This window comes from Malania oleifera, chromosome 11, assembly GCF_029873635.1.
Source record: "Malania oleifera isolate guangnan ecotype guangnan chromosome 11, ASM2987363v1, whole genome shotgun sequence".
NCBI classification, from domain to species: Eukaryota; Viridiplantae; Streptophyta; class Magnoliopsida; order Santalales; family Ximeniaceae; genus Malania; species Malania oleifera.
The window spans coordinates 19,019,606-19,040,220 of NC_080427.1; the positions used below are offsets into that span (position 1 = coordinate 19,019,606).

General features: G+C 33.4%; 1 protein-coding gene across 1 annotated transcript; it reads left to right on the forward strand.

Annotated features, from left to right (window-relative positions):
* The first annotated feature begins 17,558 nt into the window (after positions 1 to 17,558).
* On the forward strand, positions 17,559 to 18,582 carry LOC131168305 (uncharacterized). The gene is made up of 2 exons (XM_058127633.1): positions 17,559 to 17,962; positions 18,108 to 18,582. Exons 1-2 carry the CDS (start codon positions 17,624 to 17,626, stop codon positions 18,372 to 18,374), a joined length of 606 nt encoding a protein of 201 aa, XP_057983616.1. The 5' UTR covers positions 17,559 to 17,623; the 3' UTR covers positions 18,375 to 18,582.
* The last annotated feature ends 2,033 nt before the right edge of the window (positions 18,583 to 20,615 follow it).

A 20,615-nucleotide genomic window follows, 5' to 3' on the forward strand; every position in this document is an offset into this window, starting at 1 on the left:
AAAGTAAAAAGTTGGCAGTACAATTAGAAAATCTAAAAGACTATCATGCCACATTAGAAAAGAGAAAGGTTAAGAAAGTATTGAAAATTAACTGCTTAGAAGAAGACATAGATGATTATAATAAACTTACACCCAAAGTTAAAAATGAAAAGAATAATCATGTAAAACCTTTTGGAGTAAAAAGAATTATTTCTTTCAAAAAAGGTTCATCTTTAAAACCCATATTTGTCATTTGGTGTAAATAAGCAAAATTATTCACATGCACATAAAGTATGCTTATACGGTGAAAGAAAAGGGCACATCATATACACTTATCCATCTAGAAGTGCCAAGGCTTAAGCAAAGAAATGATATGGGTGATCATGAAAGCAAACCCTTCCTCAGATCTTAGGATTAGGTTTAGAGGTAGTGATGACTATAGGCTCAGGAAGTGGTTGGTGCTTAAAATGAAAATTCTTAGTATATGTATTCACTATACACTTTTGCCACACTAAGAATCATAAGATTAGCTAGCCAATTTAAAAATCGAATAAAATCCACTTCCAAATGGACTAAAGCATCCTTGCTTGGTATAAAATTATGAATGCTTAATCCATGCCTAAATATAGATATCCTAAGTTAAGCGTATTTTTGTCCATTGCACAAGTTTGGTCTTAGGGGATTCATCTTGTTAGATATCATTCCTCCCTAATGACATTCCATGAACATAAAGGCCTCAATCAAAATGCAGTCATCACTCTAGGCTTAAAGCACTATTGATCATAAATAATTAAAATATATTAAATGTGCTCTTCATAAAACATCTTGCTATAATCAAGATTAGAGACAACCACCAAGGGATTCAAATTTTATTGATTAAATCAAAATATTCCCTTTGAATCAAAAATATAAAAATCCTCTAATTTTGGTTTATCTCATCCATGGGAAATCCTTACCAAACCATGATCATATTCGGTAAGGTTTCACCTATCTACTTGTATCATTGCTTTAGATTGTAATTATATTTATAGGATACTTTCCATTATCCGAAGAGCATTGTTCAAGAAAATTCAAATACTCATAAATGCTCTTTGCCTAAGCAGTTGGGCATATCCCCTTCCATGAAAATATCTTGAATCATGTCCACTTATATTGAATACTCTTCGAACTTAACAGAAATTATAATCTTTAAGAGTACTTAATCTACTACACACACATAGCTATCAAAACATTAAGTCATATCCTTTAGAGCTTTATATCCTTAGAAATAAGTTAAATGGCTAATATGATGGTGGAAATGCAATAACTAAGAAACCTATGCATGAATGTTAAGAAAGAAAAGCCATTTGAACTTGGGCCTCTATTATATATTGAAATTCATAAGTAAAGAGGCATACATTGGCTTATGACCCTAAAGAAGTATTGCATGTGAATCTTTGGTCCTCTAAGCCTAAGCATGTTTAGCCAAGATTAAATCACGAAAAATCTAAACACTTGGCTAAGTAATTAGAAAATGAAAAAGCATAAATTGAATAAGTGCATAACTCAAGGGGAGCATTTTTTTTTTTATGAATATATTTATACATTAAATCCTCTTATGATTTTTATCTTTTATGCCCATATGCCTTCATATGAAAAGCACTGAATTCCTACTATTCATTATGCGTTAAACGAGTATATCTTCTAATGGATAGTTTATCTTTTTTTGATTGCTACCTGATTGCATGCTTAGTTTAGAATGCCTCCAGCATGACGAATGCAGTTGATGAGAATTGCATGCTGGTAGTGGATATAGGTTCTTGTGTGCCTTGAACTGAAATATAAATTACTTGATTGAACCTATTAGGTACAGGTTTTATAGGAAAATGTCTGATTTACAGACGGCATGCTGCCGAAATTTTGACAGGAATTTTTCCAAAATAAAATCTTGAGCTAAAGATGATTATGATAAAATTAATGTTAAAATATTTTTGAAAGGATAAGTGAAACCAAATAGAAAATTAAAATTCATCCTTACATAATCATCGAATAATTAGGAGAGCCCAGCTCCATCCTTATAAAAAGAACTTAAAGAATCCATATGCATCACTTTTATCCACTGAAATATCGAGGCTCTTGAGAATACCCTAAACATTATATCCAGTGCTTAAAGGCTTATGATTTGATATGGAATGTTCTTGGGTCATGAACATTATTGCATGCCTCAATATACACTCTCTGATGCATTTATGATCTATAGGGACAACTATACTAATCAAGTGACAAATGCAATTAACAAATTCTCAGTATAGTTGATTTTAAAGATTTGGATTGATGGCTTATACTACTAAGCATAATGAAATTAATCTGTGGTTAGTATAAGCAGTTAAAGAATCTAAGCACGTACTCAAATTGATAGGGGGAGTATCTAGGCATAAATTCCTATTTTGTTTTTCTAACAAATATTTTTAACTTAAATCTATTGTGAACTTACTGTGACATGTGCTTAACCGAAGTGACCTTTGTGAAAATCTTAAGTTGATATATATTTCTTTGCCACATGTTATTTGATTTGTCATATGATCATGCATGTGATTGTTAAATTCTTATAATTATTATGGTTGTGATTTTCTAGTTATATCTTAGTATGTGCTTAATTGACAAAGTAGAAAATTTGTGCTAAATTTGTGCTTGCTTGTTTTAAAATTAAAGTTTCTTTTTCCGCAAGCACACCCCTAGTACTTTAAGCAAATATCATAAGGGGGATAAATATATATATATATATATATATATATGTATATATATATATATATATATATGTATTTATTGTAATACCTTATGGCAAGAATTACTTTCAAAACTCAAACTTTTTCTCTTGCCTTATTATTATTATTATTATTATTATTATTATTATTATTATTATTATTATTATTATTATTATTATATGGTTTTAACTTGCATAAATGGTTTGGTAACTTCACATAAAAATGCATGCGAACTGGTTAGACTGTTTTTATGCTCAAACCCTCTTTTTGGTATCATATGTCATGTGCTTTTAACTCAAATCTTTTATGGGTCTTATGATATGATTTAAACTACTATGTTTATGGATAATTCTGGTCTAATTACGTTTGTTATGTCATTTAAATCATTTAAATGACTAGTCATATAATTTGTGTGCTCAATTGCTATACTTCATACCTTGTCATTCATTGTGCATTGTATGACTTTATTATCTCTTTGGATGCTAAAGATAATAATTTTTTATCATACTAGACTATTTGGGTTAAGTAATTGTGGATAAACTGTTAATTTTAAAACTCCAAACAGGTCATTTTTTATATAGATATTCTTTTGGAAAATGTTCTATTTTCAAATGGCATGCTGCCGGAATTTTTAAAGATTTCCCAAAACCATATTTGTATTTGAATAATAATTACCTTTTTTTTGCCTATATACTTTAATGTCTAATCTAGGCCCTTTTTGCTGTTGTTAAAAGGGGGAGAAGTGGGCAAGTATTTGTCATCATCAAAAAGGGGGAGATTGTTGACCCTATGGGTCATACCCTATTTTGATTATGACAAATACTCAGGTATTTAATATCTGCCGAGTTGATGTACAGATTTATCTTGGCGGTATCATATGATGGCACTTGGAGACCTGGAGGAAAATGAAGACTCTAAAGATCATTTATGTTGTAATTCATTACTATTCATTTGGGTCTATAATATTTAAGTAGGAAAGGTCTATAATATTTAATGCATTTCATGCATGTAGGAATTACAAAACCCAAAGACCATAGAACGACTCTAGGTCCCTACACATCTCCTAAAAATCAAAATGACTATAGACCTTAGGGAACACGTCGACCGACAACGGATTTTTTCGGTGCACTCGAGAAGGCCTAAAATGACCCTAGGAAACTCACTCTTGCACATATATGAATGATCATTTGAAATAGGTGAGTGAATGCTTAAAACATAACCAAAATGTATAAAAATTACATGTTCGGTCGACCGAACTCCCATGTACAAAAAGCTCTCGGTCCACCGAACCGGTGTTGGGTCAATAGGTTGACCATAGCCTAGTCGACCGAACTTACTTAGTTCATTTTACCACAGTCAACCGAACTTCCTAGGAGTCAATATTTTGACCACTTGGTCGACTGAACCCAAATTTCCTGACAACACTTTCATCAACTGAGTTCCCACATGCAAGAACTCAACTGTCTAGTCGACCAACCAAGGTAGTTCAAAATTTCCCCAATCAATCGAACCTCGCAAAAAGGGAAAATCACCTTGGACTTACAAGTCCAGTCGACTGAGCTCACAGTTCCTTTTATTCCCGGTCGACTGAATCTCAAGAACTTTGGTCAACCGAACTTGCCTCGGTTGACCGATGCTCTCGGGTTGTCCCTTATTTTTTACCGCAATTAATATTTTTAAACAATGTTAAATTATTTAAATAATATTAAAACTTTTATAATTATTCCATTTGTGTCCTTAACGGTCATATTTTTGGGAAAGTCTATATATACTCCTTCATTTGGAATGATTAGTAATGAGATTAGCAAAACAATTAGAAAATATCCTCTAAATCTCAAAAACCTAATTTTTGCCTATTCCACTCCAAATACTCTCATATATTCATTCCCTTGATACATCTTAACATTGTGAGTATATTTTGTGTGCTAGTGCTTATTAGGTATTGCTAATACTCCCATTGTCTTGCTTGAATATTTGATATTGATTTTGGGGAGTTTGGCATAGTTTATCCCACATATTTTTATCGATAAAATCTTGTGTTGGGATAAACTCATAAGTTTAAGGATCTTTGCATTGTCATTGCAAGATTCCTATAACTTTATTTTTATGTGCAAAATATTTTACAAAACTAGATTTCAAACAACTCTTGTGATTGATACAATTTGAGAAAATATTTTTGAGTTCGTTTGAATAATATTGCTAGCATCTTTGAAATACTAAGTTGATATTGAGATTGCATATACGTTACTTTCAAAGATTAGCTTGCTTGAACACTCTTGTGTTTGATTAGATAAAGTCATAATATTGAGTGTAGATTGCACATATACACCACTGAGCTTATAGTTTTTACATGAATGGTGTAGATTGATTATTACTTGCGCGTATTGGGTACATATCCGCTTTACATGAAAGCACAATCACTGTACCAACTTAACTAAGAAAAATATTGTTGTATTTCCAGGCACGGGCTTGAAGAGGGATACTAGCAATGTTGAATAGTCTCGGATGGGCTTAAACTCGGTTAGGAAAGCTAGGTGCACCATCCTAGTAAGGTGTAGGTTGAGGTCAGCCCCGCTAATTGACCTGGTTGTAATCGATGCCGCTCCACCCGTTAAGTAGCTTTAGTGGAATCCTTGGGCTTGTGAGCTAGAGGCGGGGACGTAGGCACAGTTGGCCGAACCCCGATAACATATCGTGTGTTTGTTTATATTTCCACACTTTATATTTACCGCACGTGTATGTTATTGTGTGAATGATGTGCATGATTTAAATTCCACATATTTTACTTATCGATGCATTTGGGTAAACTAACCCTAGGTTGTGAATATACTATTGCTGAACTAGTTGAACCTAGGGGCGAAATTTTTAAATACTCAATTCACCCCCCCCCCCTCTCAGGAATACACCAATTACAACAGTTTTCATTTAACATCTATCATATAGCATGTACTCATATACATTATAACATATTCCATATTCCATTAAAATTAGAATAATTAGAAATAAAAAAATCAAAATTATACAATATTCAAAGTGCAAAATAACATCATATAGTCATATTCCATCATCCAAAAACATCTACCATATATCATGTAGTCATATACATTATACCATATTCCATATTCCTTTAAAATTAGAACAATCACAAATTAGAAATTCAGAATAATACCATATAGCACATACCACATTATTACCATATACCATCATCCATAAAAGTATTAAATAATCATAATTGAGAATATTTGATGGCCTTTATCTTCAGTTCATGAGAGAGAGAGAGAGAGAGAGAGAGAGAGAGAGAGAGAGAGAGAGAGAGAGAGAAAGAGAGAGAGAGAGTAGCAAAGAACTGCAAAATCAATTTTAGTGCTAGTTAGGGTCCTTTGGGAAGTTGCCCGATCGCAGCTGATTTGAGGAGTGGAAGGTAGGTAGCAGTGGGAGGAGGGTGTGCGCATGGAGGAGGTTGATCGCACGGAGGACTAGCAGAAGGCTGTCGGCGGTGCTAGCTTGCACCGTGCAATTGCAAGAAAGTGAGGGTTGATTGGTTTGAAGAGGAGCTTGGAAATTTGAGTTTTTTTCCAGTTTATCTTTTTCTTTTACAAAAAATATATTAACTAATACCTTATTTTGGAAATTATTTCCCATAATGACTCTAACATAATTTCTCTTCTTGCTCCAGCGAGATTTAAACAAATCTCGCTGACTAAGTAGCGGGATTCACTGTGCATAACTAAGGCCGGTTTGAACGCGTGGTAAATCTTGCTGGTTCATTAAGCGAGATTTGCTTCGGAACACTAATCGCTAAATCATTCGGCGTTTGATGCGTGGCATGTAACGCCCCAAACCCTTAAACCCGAGTCCAGTGCGTTATACCTGATAATACATAATCCATAACATACGCAGCGGAAAACATAAACATAATCTCCATTTACATAGTTCTACAATACCAACATTCCATAATTCTAGAGTTTGCTAATCCCTATCTAATTTCCATATTAACCATCCAACACCTGCATTTCTATAAATACACACATCTACAAAACATTCTAGTATATTCACAATCATTCCATTCTATACTCAATAACTTTTAAACATAAAAACGTAAAACATAGAATATTTATATCCCAAAAATTTATCATAATATACCCTTTCTCTTTTACAATCCTAAAAAATGCTAAAACCCTCGAGCTCCTAAGCCCGACCTCAAGGATGTCTTGAAAAATAAACATTCATAATCGGGTGAGACACATCTCAGTAAGGGAAGAAGTATACATATTAAAACAGCATGTGGCCACATTAAGTATATAGATATCATTTTAATTACTTTTGCAAAGCATCACATAACATTAAAATCGTTTTCCAAACCTAAACAATCACATGCAAATATTTAACCTACGAGATTACCCAAGAATAGGGGTGATTACCCGCCCATACAAGTAGCACTCCTCTGCTCTGATACTTAGGTAACCCTAAGGCCATGACTAAAGCATATCAGCGCACTCACCTTACTTAGCAAGCCCTCAAGTGTTAATTTGATCTCGTACTCATGCATTCAACAATAGTTTACCGGCAAAGGCCCTAAGGATAGGGAAATCTACCCGCCCATATAAATAGGTTCCCTCTGCTCTAGTACATCATGCAGCTACTGCCACATCTGAAGTTACTAGTGCACTCGTCTTTCTCAGTAAACCCTTAGGTGAAGAGTTCGCCTTGCCTAATCGTAACATATTCTACATACATAAATACTTCTAATAACATAATACTTTATTTCTTTCTGACATTATTCTTTCATACACATCTGTTCATGTTCATAGCTTAAACATTGCATTTCATTTCACTTTAAGTGACTTTTTTCCATTTATATCATTCACATTTGTCATTTTATTTCATGGTCATTTTCATTTCATTCCTTTGTACTACAGTTGGTCTTTAGCCATCATCAGTTAGTCCACATAGAAATGTGCTAGAATCTGCTACAGTTAGTCCATATAGAAATGCGCTAGAATCTGCTAACATGACTATCTTTCAGCTGTCTTACATTTACATGGTTGCATTTAACATACACAAGTAACATTGTCCATATCATATTTTATTTTCAATACTTTACTTACTTAGCCTGCATGTCATACATTTAACATATATTTGCATAGAATCTCATGCCACACAATTTAACAATAAAATTCATATACGTTCCTTACAAAATAAGTCAACTCACATTTAACATTTATATGCTGAAAATACATTTCATTCCTTACTTACCTCCTTAGAAAATACTTTTCACTTTCATTCGTTTACTTTCACATATACATAACTATATAAACATTCCTAGGCTCAGAAAACATGGTTTTACGTGGTTGGCATTTTAAATTCACATAAAAACACACACACACACACACACACACACACACACACACATATATATATATATATATATATAACACATAATCCATTTTAATTCATGAAAAACCTGATTTAATATATAAATTTTCCCCTTACCTGACTTTTCGAACCATGCTGGCAAGATGCCTGAACCAATACCTGTAGTGTTCACTTGGACCCTGAATCCAAAAATCCTAATTTAATTAAAATAAATTCCAACTGACTCAAATTTGAAGAAAAACACCTATTTACTACTTCCTAAGCTCCAAATAACAACATTCGTTAAGGAAATCCCAAAATAACTCACTTACCTTGATTTTGGGATGTTTCCCAAACTCCTCAAACGAACGATTAACTCCTACAACCTTACAGAGAATGATTCCACAAACCTCGTGGTGGTTCCGGATCATCAAACCGGGTCAAAGTCGGCCTGAAATCGAAGAGAGAAGGCTGAGAGATCGTTTTAGAGAGAGAGAGAGAGAGAGAGAGGAGAGAGATTTCACGAAATCACGCTGAAAAATGAAGAACAACTTATTTATAGGCAGGACTTCGTCGACGAGACACGTAGGTTTGTCGACGAGGCACTATAGAGACTTCGTCGACGAGAACATACTTTCGTCGACAAAATTCAGAGTTTCCAATATACTTTTTCGGGATTCCTTTGTTGATGAGATACTAGTGTTCATTGACGAGCTTTAGAAGGACACTCGTCGTTGAGGTTAGGACATTCATAGACAAGGCCTGCTGTTTCTCTCCTAATTTCTTTCATTTTCCCTTATTATCCATTAATCCATTCCATTTATTGTATCTCCTGATTATTTTAAATTTCAAGTCATTACATGGCAAATCTCGCTGGTTCATCCAACGAAATTTGCTTCGGAATTGAGATTTGTTCATCCATCCGTCTTTGGATGTGTGGCAAAACTCGTTAGACCATCCAGCGAGTTTTGCTTGCCTATTGAATTTCTTCTTTCCTTTGCTCGCAGACGAACTAGCAGCAGAGAGGACCAGTGCTTTGCAAAGGAGACTTTAACTTTGCAGACCTGCCGGATGATTGGACAGGAGAGTAGAGCAGGTGACTGTTGGACTCGCCGACCGTTGCTCCTCGAACGTTGGGGAGAAGGCATAAAAGGGGGTGATGAGGTATGTGATTTTCTAAACCCTTTCCTGCTCACATTTTTTATTTTGGTAGAATTTGTTATTTTAATTCAAGTTTTAATACTTTTGTGTTGATTGTAAACATTTGCCGGAAACTCCCAATACTGAGGTTAGCATTATTCTGATTTTTTTTTTATTTCCTTGAATTTGATATTGCATTTCCTGCCATGTATTTCATGTGTATTTCCTATCATGTATTTCATGTGGATTTCCTGCCATTTATTTTAGGTATATTTCCTGCCAGTTATTTCATGTATATTGTCTGTGCAATAATATTAACATGGAAGAAACGAGAGGGAGTTATAAAATATTATTATTAAGTATGAACATTTTTATTTATAATTATGTTTATATTATTATACATTTTTCATTGTTGAATAATAACAATAGATATGGATTGTTCTGAAATTGCTTAGAATTTCATTATTTGTTATGAATGTGAGCAACCTTTTTTAAAAAATTACACTCTTTTTGAAATTTTTCAGAATTTGTATATATATAAAAGGCGGTGTATTCAAAGGTTGCTGCATAGTTAAAAAAAAAAAATCGAAAATGGCTGTAGCCATTTCTATATCTGAAATTGCTTAGAATTTCATAACTATTTATATATATATGCTTAGAATTTTATTAATTGCTTCCCCATGAGCCCATCTCTTCCCTAAAATTTCTTTTCATTTTCATCACTTTTCCAAATGGGTACAATTTTTTTTTTTAAAAGTAACTTTTTACCTTGCTTTAATTAAAATAAATAATAAAAAATATGAATAAATAATTCAATATTTAGTAGAAAACTACAACTGACAAATTGATTTCGACTTGGCCGATGTTTTACTGCTTACTTGCAGCCGGAATAAAATCTTGGTCCAGCTGCTTGAATTGTTTAGCCTAAAGAAATTGTATAATGTTGCATAAATAAAATATTTTTAATTTAGATTTGAACACATTCTTTTATATTATTTGTTCAACATAATTGACAAATATTGATAAATTTATCCAAATTATATAGCATTTATAAAGATTGCGTGTAATATATAAAACTTTAAAAATCATATATTATATGATTGAAGATAATCATATACTATTTTATCATATATTATAAGATATTAATTATTAATGAAACTTAAGTCAATTATGTAATGATGAGTAAAAATTATTTATTAATTTACATTAATATTAAAAATTAAAAATACTAATTTAATTAATAATATAATTTTTAATTAATAAATAATATTATATTATTTTAAATAATAGAAAATAATTAAATTTTCATTAAAAATTAAAATAAGTAGCTTTTAAGTTTCTAATTATAAAAGTATCATTATTTTTATTCAAAATATATTTAAAAATGGCTATATATTATTTTACTATGTATTATGATATATTAGTCATTATAATTCAATTGTGAATTGAATAAGAACTATTTATTAATTTAAACTAACATTAAATAAATTAATATGTTGAATTTAATTAGTAATATTTATTTTATTATAATTTAATATCATAGTAATATGCTCTAAATATACGTTAATAACAAGATTATTGTTAATTAAAAATAATAATCTTATATTTAATAGAACAATTAGCAGTGGGAGTTTTTTTTTAATAGAAAATATTTAATATGCTACATAATTCATACTCATAATCGGTTTCAATATCATAGTGGATACCCGTAACCTGGCGTTGGAAACTTAACCTTTGGTTTAACGAAATTATGACCATCACTGGAGAAACCATTGCATAATCATTTGCATCTTTTCATAATTATATTTTGATTATATTCTTTTAATTTGATTTATAAACCAGGTGACAGTTGGATCTAAATGCCTCCTGCATGGCTGATGCGGTGATATGAATTGCATGCTGGTAGATATTATAGGTTCTCACATGCTCAGACTGAATTATTACATTACTTGCAAACATTTTTAGGGATATGGTAAAAATGGAAAATTGTTCAAATTACAAACGGTATGCTGCCGAAATTTCGGTAGAATTTTTCTCAGAAAAGTAATCATGTACTAAGATGAAAACAATTAAATAAATGCAAAAATATTTTTGAAAGGATGAGTGAAACATATAGGGAAGATTGTATGCTCATGAACGTATAGGGAAGATTGCACTAGTCAGATGATAAAATCTGAATAATAGATAACTAGTGTAGTTGCGTTAAAAGGATACTTATACTGTCTTGTATACTTAGTGAAATTAATTTTTGATTACTATAAGTAACACATATTACTTCTAAATATAATTTGTTCTTTACATATGTCTTTTTTATTTCCTGAGCACCGATCTAAATTGCAGGAAGCTCAAACAGTGCTTTGGTGATGGTATTATTGTACATAAGGGGGGGGGGGGACATTATAATCGGATCAGATGGTGTTAGTTATAGTACTCCGCCAGTTCGACCAATTTGAATTGGTCATAGGTGTAAATTAAATAAATTGTATACGAAGATATACAACTATTTGCATATTGATCTAGATCAATATGCATTACGGGTCACCACAAGATATCCTTTGTGAGGGTTTAATAATACAGACCTCTACGAGGTCGTTCCCATATCTGATGATTATGGTCTGCACATTGTGTTAGACGCATACTGCGTAGGTCCGACATATTTAACTGTGCAATTATATGTCAAAATCATTCCTCGAATGGGTGTAACCGTGGCTAGGCAGCCAGAGGCACCTAATGAGCATTTGGATGAAGTGGAGGAAGACACCCAATAAATACGTCATATCGATATGAGTGCAGAGGTTGGTGGTATGCCTACTATGGATTTTAATGAATATTTGGGATCGTCATTCAAGCCACCGACCTATGAAACACCTGCTCTTGACACGTATCCACGGGGAGGTTGCGAAGAAGTCCCGACAGAGGGTCTAGGATTGTTGTTCGCCATTACAAATGGTGCATTGGATGAGGGCATGAACATTACGAACGATGTTAATTTTCAAGATGAAAACACTTACGAGCAGGAAACGGGTAAAGGGTTAAATAAGTTCCCCGATGATGTGAACCACCTCCCGTGAAACAGATGACGCCACGTTCAACGCCCAGTTCATGGACTAGCCTCCGATGTACGGTCATATTGACCTAGATGCTGCAGATTTAATTGTGGTGGATGAGCTTCCTATACGCGATGAATCCTCTGAGCTAAGTAAGGGGATACTCTTCGAGTCGAAGGATCAGTTGATCGCGGCAGTGCGAATGTATCACGCTTGAACCCACCATGACTTCCACGTTGTGTGATCTACCCCAAATTTATGGGTTGCTAGGTATAAGGAACACGATTGCAGATGGAGATTGCTTGCAATGTATCGAATGACACACCGATTATTCGAAATCACCCAATATGGTGAGGCGCAAACATGTCTGAACGAACTTGTCTCGCATGACCATAATCAAATCACATCGTCCCTCATTGCTAGGGAGATAGTGAATATGATAAGAAAAGATGCGTCGACGTCGATCGTCACATTGAAGGAGTTCATTGATTTTCACTTTGGCTATTCGATCTCGTATAAGAAGGTTTGGTTGGGCAAACAGAAGACAATTGCCCAAGTATTCAGCGATTCGGAGAAGTCCTATGAAACGTTGCCAAAGTGGATGGAAGCGATGTGCGCGTACAGTCCTGAGACTATAATCAGGTGGAGGTGGACTTCTGTTCCAGGTAGCGAGAACACTGCAACCTTTGTTTCCGTATTTTGGTCGTTTGCAGCATCTATTTAGGGTTTTCATCACTACCCTCCCGTCATATGTGTGGACGGGACACATTTGTACAGTAAGAACAAGGGCAAACTCATAATTGTGACATGCCCAGATGCAAATAGGCAAATATTTACTCTTGCATTTGCTATTGTCCAAAAGGAAAGCCTAGACACATGAAATTGGTTTCTATGTTGTCTTCATTCTATTACTAATAGGGACAACATTTTTCTTATATCAAATCCGTATCCAGGAATTCTTGCTACAGTGCATCGCAATCCTAATTGGCAACCACCACGTGCCCACCACCAATTATGTCTTCAATACGTGGTTAGCAACTTTAATATGAAAGTATGGAGTGTCAATCTTAAGTGTATGGTTGAGCGAGCGGGAAAGGAGCATTAGGTGAGAAAATTTGACATGTGGATGGAGAGGATATTCAACAAGGGTGGGGAACCAGCGAAGTCATTTTTCAATTAGATCCCTCCTCATATGTGGAATCAATGCCACGACGGTGGAAAAAGGTATGGGAAACATGACCACTAATCTTGTGGAATGTTTCAATGCCATCCTGAAAGGCACTCATAGCCTTCCAATAACCATTATTTCAGTAGCTACAACGGCCTGAAATTGTCTCCTACTGAGCATGAGTTTTTACAGTAATTTTCTACCTTTTTCCCTTACTTCGCCCCACTCTTCCTCCTCTTAGGGCATGTAGCAGTTCCTATATTGTATCCCATTGAGCATATACCATGGTTTATGTCAAAACGATTCATACCTGCAAAGTAGGTCAAAACTACAAGCTTAATAATTATAAATTTAAAATATTTAACATTTAATAATTTATTAACTGAAATGATTGAAGACAATATAGTTTATTATATTAAATTTTTATAAGACAATAATAATATTATGTTTATTTAATAAATTACAAATTTCAATTAAAATGTTAATTAACATAAATTTTTACACTTCTAATAGATATTTTAAAAATAATTTATATTTCAGTTAAAATCATGTATATATATTTTTTTCTAATTAAAATTATTTAATATTAACGCTAAATATTTATTCAATTAATATAATTTAAATTTTCTATTATTTTAAGATAATAATAGAGTGTGATTATATTATATTAGAAGGGCATCATAGTCCAAAAGCCAAAATAGTGAGGGCAATTTGGTACAAAAAGTATTATTCCCATAGGAATGAGATTCCTATGAAACTTATCCATGGAGGGACCAAGGGAGGTAGGAATAAGATGACTTCATGAGAATCCTTTCATCCCTAATAATGTGAACTTTTATACTACACAAATACCCATAAACAAACGCACAATTGAGATACCTCAAGCATCACATTCCCGGGAATCTTGAAAGATGCCGCAAGCCAAACACCCCCTAAAAATTATTAATAAAATGCTTGTTAAAGCTTATACCCAATAACATGGCAAAACTAACAGAAGAAGGCACTTCTTTTCTACACAATTCAATGAGGTTACATATGATTGACAGGATGTCTATTCCTAGGCATAGAGTGAAATAAGATGAGAATGTGAATTAAGTTGTCAAAAACTTGTGTTATTCCATCCAACATGGAATAGGTTATGAATAGACATTCTTATAGTGAAATTTAGGAATAGTAATGGATTAATAAAATTTTTGACAGTCATTTTCTTTAGGATTGCAACAAATCTTTAGTTAGCTATCAAATCATTATATTATGACTATTCTCTTCCTAGGATTTGACATTTTGTGAACTAAATGTAACTAAGTTGGCATGTAAGAAAAATAGTGATAAAAGAGATAATCTAAAGGTTCATTGGTTTAAGCACTGTTCGACAGATTTACAGCCAAAGGAATGAGTATAAAACAAATGAATACCTTTGATGACTGCAATGAAGAAATATAGACATTATGTGTTGTAGATACTTTCTTTGGCGACATATTAGGGAGACTTGGAAATGGAGATATCTTGGGTGATCCAGGACATTGACTTAATTGCCCAGGAAAGAAAAGGACCATAGGCTATTAGCTTGCAGGAAAGGCACTTGCAATGGCAATCACATAAAAAAAAAATGTGAATTATAATCAAATAGAAGTAAAGGGTATACCATCGTTATTACTGTTAGCTTTTGGAACTTGATTAGGTTTTTAAACTGTTCTTGCAGGTTCAAGCTCCACCAGTAGAGGCTTTAAAGCAGGAATACATATTTCGCTGTAAAAAGAGATAATATTAATGTGCTCCTGCCCAACTCTCTATTTCCAAACCATTCAAACATTCAATTTTTCATGGAAAACTAAGAGTTTAAGATACAAAATTGAGAAACCTACCCCACTGCGATTCGCTGATGCCCAATCAACAAACACACTACGAAAAACATGTAGTTTACAGTACAGTTGCTTCCTATAGTTGTAGATGATTTCTTTGAAGGTCAGGTTTATTTGAGATATCTACCACCAAGAACATAAACAGAGTAAATATAAAATTGATAACTGAATAGAAGCACACAATTTGTCACATATTGCAAACAACAAACCTTAGCAACTCTATAGAAGCAACAGAGGATGATCTAGTCAATATGGCGGTTAAAGAAGAGAGAAGTCCGCTGATTGAGGATTAGTTGAACAAGATAGTAGACATTCTTCCTTATCTGTTGAGAGAGTTGAATGGACAAAACTGTTAGGCTCTATTTGCATCCAAGATTTTGTAGAAGGGAAGGAAGTCAGAAGAAATAAAAAAAGATAGCAAATTAGAATTATTAAGATTCTTAGTTAACAATTTCAATAATAATTATTTTTAATTAATATTTAAATATTTTGTACTCAATAAAATAATAGAAGATTTCGCTATTTAATTAAATATAATCATGCTATTAGTGTGTATTTATAATGTATGATTCCTATATTATTTTATGATAAAAATAATATTTTAAACTAAACTACAAAATGTAATTTATTCTATGTGAAAATTTAAATTAATAAATGATTGTTCCCTCCAATAATATAATTAATCATTATTATAATAAAAAAATAAAAAAGGAAAACACAAAAAATTAAGATAAACATAGACAAATCTCGCTATTTGGTGTAGCAAGATTTGTTTGAATCTCGTTATCCCAAATAGTGAGATTTAAATTGCAGCCCAATCTGATCTAGACGCGTGTCAAGACAAATCTCGCTAGACCAAGTAGTGAAATTTTCTTATGTTTATCTTGAGCTTGTTTAACTCTTGCTGGACGAAGTAGTGAGATTACGTCAGTGTCATTTCGGGAATTATTTACCCAACAAAGGTATTATTTAATATTTTTTTTAAAAAAAAATACAAACCAAGAAAAAACTCTTGGGAATTGGGGGTTGGGGGCTAGGGCTGCAAGAGAAGAAGACTGGCAGAGGAGACATAAATTTAAGGGTTTTACTATTAGAATTTAGATTTACAAAATTACCCTTTGGTGTTTACTAATTACCATTCTGACATTTAAAAAAAAAAAGTTTAAAAATTAAATTAAATAAGACTGGACTAAGCTGACAAAGACTCGGAGTCTCACTTATTCAAATAGGTTCACATGATATTAGATGGTTCTCCTCTATGTTGCCATTTTCAATTTTTCACTATTACCTAGATGGTTTGTTCTAGTTGAACCCGATTGAATTGGTTGATCCAGTCAGATTTTAAAAATCATTGGGTGTTAGAATTTAACTTATGAATTTGGTAGGGATAAGAATTTGGGATATTATATATATATAACTCCATTTCAAAATTTGGAAGGAGGTTTGTTTATGTGGTTTTGGTTAATTGTCTAAGAAGGTGTTAAAGAAAATAGTGTGAAAAAGAGTGCAAGATGTGAGAAACGAGGTGGGTTTGCGAAATGTAGTTTTGAGTATATATATGAGTAAAGATTATGCTTCCATGTTTGGTTGAGGGAAGACAAAATATGAGAGAAAAGTTTGGGAATGAGAGATGGAGGCTAGTTAGGCCCAAATCATGGAGGATGTTGAAAGAAAGAAATAAATAGAGTGAAAAAAAAGTTTAGAGAGAGAGGGAGGTTGAGTAAAGGAGGAAATAGGAAAGGGATTGGAATGTTTCAAGTCTAATTTGGGGATTGTTTAATAAAGGAGTCAAACTTAGGATCGACTCGTTTCAATTCGTGAGCGACTTGATTATAGGCTTGATTGAACTTGTTTTATGGAAAACTAAGAATTGTTTAGGTTTAGACTTCTTTAGCCCAAACTCCTAATAAAACCGTAATTAGGTGCGCACCATTTGTCTAACAAAATCATAATTAAGTACAAACGTTTAATTTATAAAATAGAATGAAATGAATATTTGAAGAGAATGTATATGATGAAATTAAGTGATTAAGTCGATTCCATTCTATCAAATTCTATCTTATTCTTATATATAAAAAATGTAATATAATTTTTTTAATTTTTATAATGAGCGAGTATAAATAAATTAAATTATTAATCAGCACATGTGACTTAATAAAGATTCTTTATTTTATTTATTTACATTATAAACAAGTTGTAAATATATTTATGCTTGATTTGAACTCAAGCTTAAATTAAGTTAAAAAGGTTTAATAATAAGTTATTGTGTACCCACCCAGTCATTCTCAACGTCGGTGGGGTCATTCTCTGGACTCCCAAGGAGTCGAAATGGTGACAGTAGGAGGCCAACGGATGGGGCATTTGATCCGCAAACCCGGCGGATTCCTGATATTCTCGAGCATTCCTGGGCATTGGAAGAACAATGCTGATAGTGTTAGATTCCCCGACCTTGTTTTTCTTCCAGGCCATCGTCCTCCTTCTCTTCCTGATCCTCCTCTTCCGAGTAGCTCTCATCTTTTTCTTTCTTCTCTTCCTCTACGCTCTTTCTTCCGACCTCGTTCATCTCATCCTTCTGCTTTTTTCTTCTCGATGACCCCCACCAACTCCTCCAATCCTGATTCCAATTGCGACGGAGCCGCCGCCCCTCAGTTATCTTCCACCAGAACGGTACTCTCTCTCTCTCTCTCGATGCGTATTTGATGTCTCTGCGAATTCACTCATGGGTATTTGGTATTTTCATTGAAATTAAGTGAAGTCGTTTATGGGTATTCGGTACTATGTTGATTTCTGTAATGGGCTTATGGCTGTGCAGGTTAGGGTCGCGATAAGGGGTAGGGTCCAGGGGGTGTTCTATAGGGACTGGACTGTGGAGAACGCGACCGGCTTAGGGTTGAACGGTTGGGTCCGAAACCGTAGGGATCTTTCGGTGGAAGCTCTCTTTTCCGGGAGTCCTGATAAGGTCGATGAGATGGTGCAGAGGTGCCGCCGGGGTCCTCCGGCTGCGAAGGTTACTGATCTTGAGGTTTTCACTTCCGGTGACAACCCTGGCCCCGGATTCGAGCGTAAACCCACCGTCTGACCGATTCTAGCAAAAAAGATTAGTAGCTACTTCCTTATACTACTGTATATAGCGATGCATATGTAGTGTTTTTTTCTAATAATTTTTTTCCTGATAAAATATTCCTAAGGCAGTGTAAGGAATGCAGTTGTACATTAAAGATTATAACGTTAGTCAATGTATTCATTGACGAGTGACTTCTTATGAGAATGATATGATCAGTTCTTGAGTTTTGGGTCTTGGCTGGAAATTAATGTTGTTAATAGTGGTGCTGTTTCTGAAGCAATGTTGAGACCTCAATTGTTTGTTACTTATTTCAGTGCTCTCACTATTCCTGTGCTAAGACTCATTTATAACCAGTCTAGTAATTGTTAGGTTCCCTTACCAAGCATGGTTATATTTGCTGTTCAGTATGCAATATCTGTGTCTATGCTATGATCAATACTTTAGACAAGAATCTGATACATGTAACCTGTTCTATGTTGTTTGTAATTTGAAGGGATTCTAGTTATAATTTGTAGAATGCTTCTTCTTGATGAGATGATGCTGTTATTTCAGCATAGCCAGTTGTTTTTAGAGAGAGAGTGTGTTGATTCAAAGACTTTCTAGGAACCTTGAAGAGCTAAAGGACTGGTCATACTCATTCTAATTTTCTTATGCACGAGGTTGATTACCCTTGATTGTGTGGGTGCATGCGTTAAAGGAGGTCCTAATGACTACTTCTTGATTCATTGATTTCATAGCTTCCCCACTTTCTCTAAACTTGACTTGTGGTAAGATGCCAATCTTATTACAAAGAAAGAAAGACCACCCTAGTTCCAAGCCACATCGAGGGTCTAGGTTACTTGAGGTACGTAGCCTTGCCTTTGCATCTGAGGAGAGGTTGCTCCCGTGAGTTGAGCGACCTTTATGTTTGGGCCAAGGCTGGGATTATAGGTTGTCAAGTTTATTCTCATGCATTGTTTATTTCCAACGTATAACAAAAATTCCTATATAGGTGGGACAACGTTCATTCAAAGACTTTCTAAATCATTGGTTGATCATTGCCATGTTAATACATGTCTGTCTAAGCATAATATGTGATAATGCATGCAGAATATTTTTTTTCATATTTGTAATAGGAATAAAATGAGTATCATAATTTACCTACTACATGAAGCTTGAATTTGGGGATTTGCTTATGCTTTCACTCCTGATTATAATTCCACTAGCATTTTTCCATCACACAATTCTAATATTTGTTTTATCTTGGCTAAGAAATTATTTTGGCCTTGTGATCTTAAAAAGTAGTTTATGAGTTATATTTTTAATTTTACTGTATGAAGGTCATTCTTTTATTTGTGTTAATGGAGAGTTTACTTACAACAATTGTATCAAAGATTGATCCTTGATTTGATTAGACTCTAGTTGCTTCTTTTCCTTTATAAGTTAAATTTTTGTTTTATTAAATAAATTTTCTTTCTACTAGTCCTTGTATTTTCTTGTTTTACTACGAAACATGTAGAATCACGTCAACTTCTCAAATAGCAATAATCATCTAACCTAGAGATTATAAGATAAAGGAAAAAAATAACTAAACATCTAATAAAGATTTTAAGTTTTGGATTTTAGTTAATTTGTGATAATGTGGAGAATTTCGGCTGTAATGAGGGGAACAAGTAAAAGGGTTGGCTTTAGTTTGTGCATCAATATTGGAAATTATCTTTGTGCGCCTAGTTTCTGTGAGCACATTGACCTAAAATGAGAATGTTTAGATGGATTAGTGGCAATACAAAGAAAGATAAAATAATAAATATTTGCTTATGAGAGCTATCTGGAGTAGCACTATTGAAGATTAGATGCGAGAAAGCCAGTTGAGGCGTACTAATAAAAATCATTAGATGTGAAGAGTGATTTGATAGCCTATCCCATTTCCAAGTCTTTCTTTACCTATTCTACATTGTTTACTTGAAATCTTCTAGAATTAAACCATTGCGTATTCTCCCTAGTTTAACTAGATAATAAGGGTAAAAACGTGTTGAAAGTTTTTTAAAATTGAGGTACAAGACATTTTCTATTACATCAAATATTAAAACCCAAAACTCTCTCCAACCCTCAAAAGCACAAAATACTTTTTTTTTTTTGAGAAAAAAATGTTAAAAAAAGAGAAATTAGTACATAGAACTAGAAACAATTGCAAATATGTATTACTATTTATCATCTACAATCATATTATTTTAATATAAAAAATTATGCCATAATTCTGAATAATAGCTGTACTCG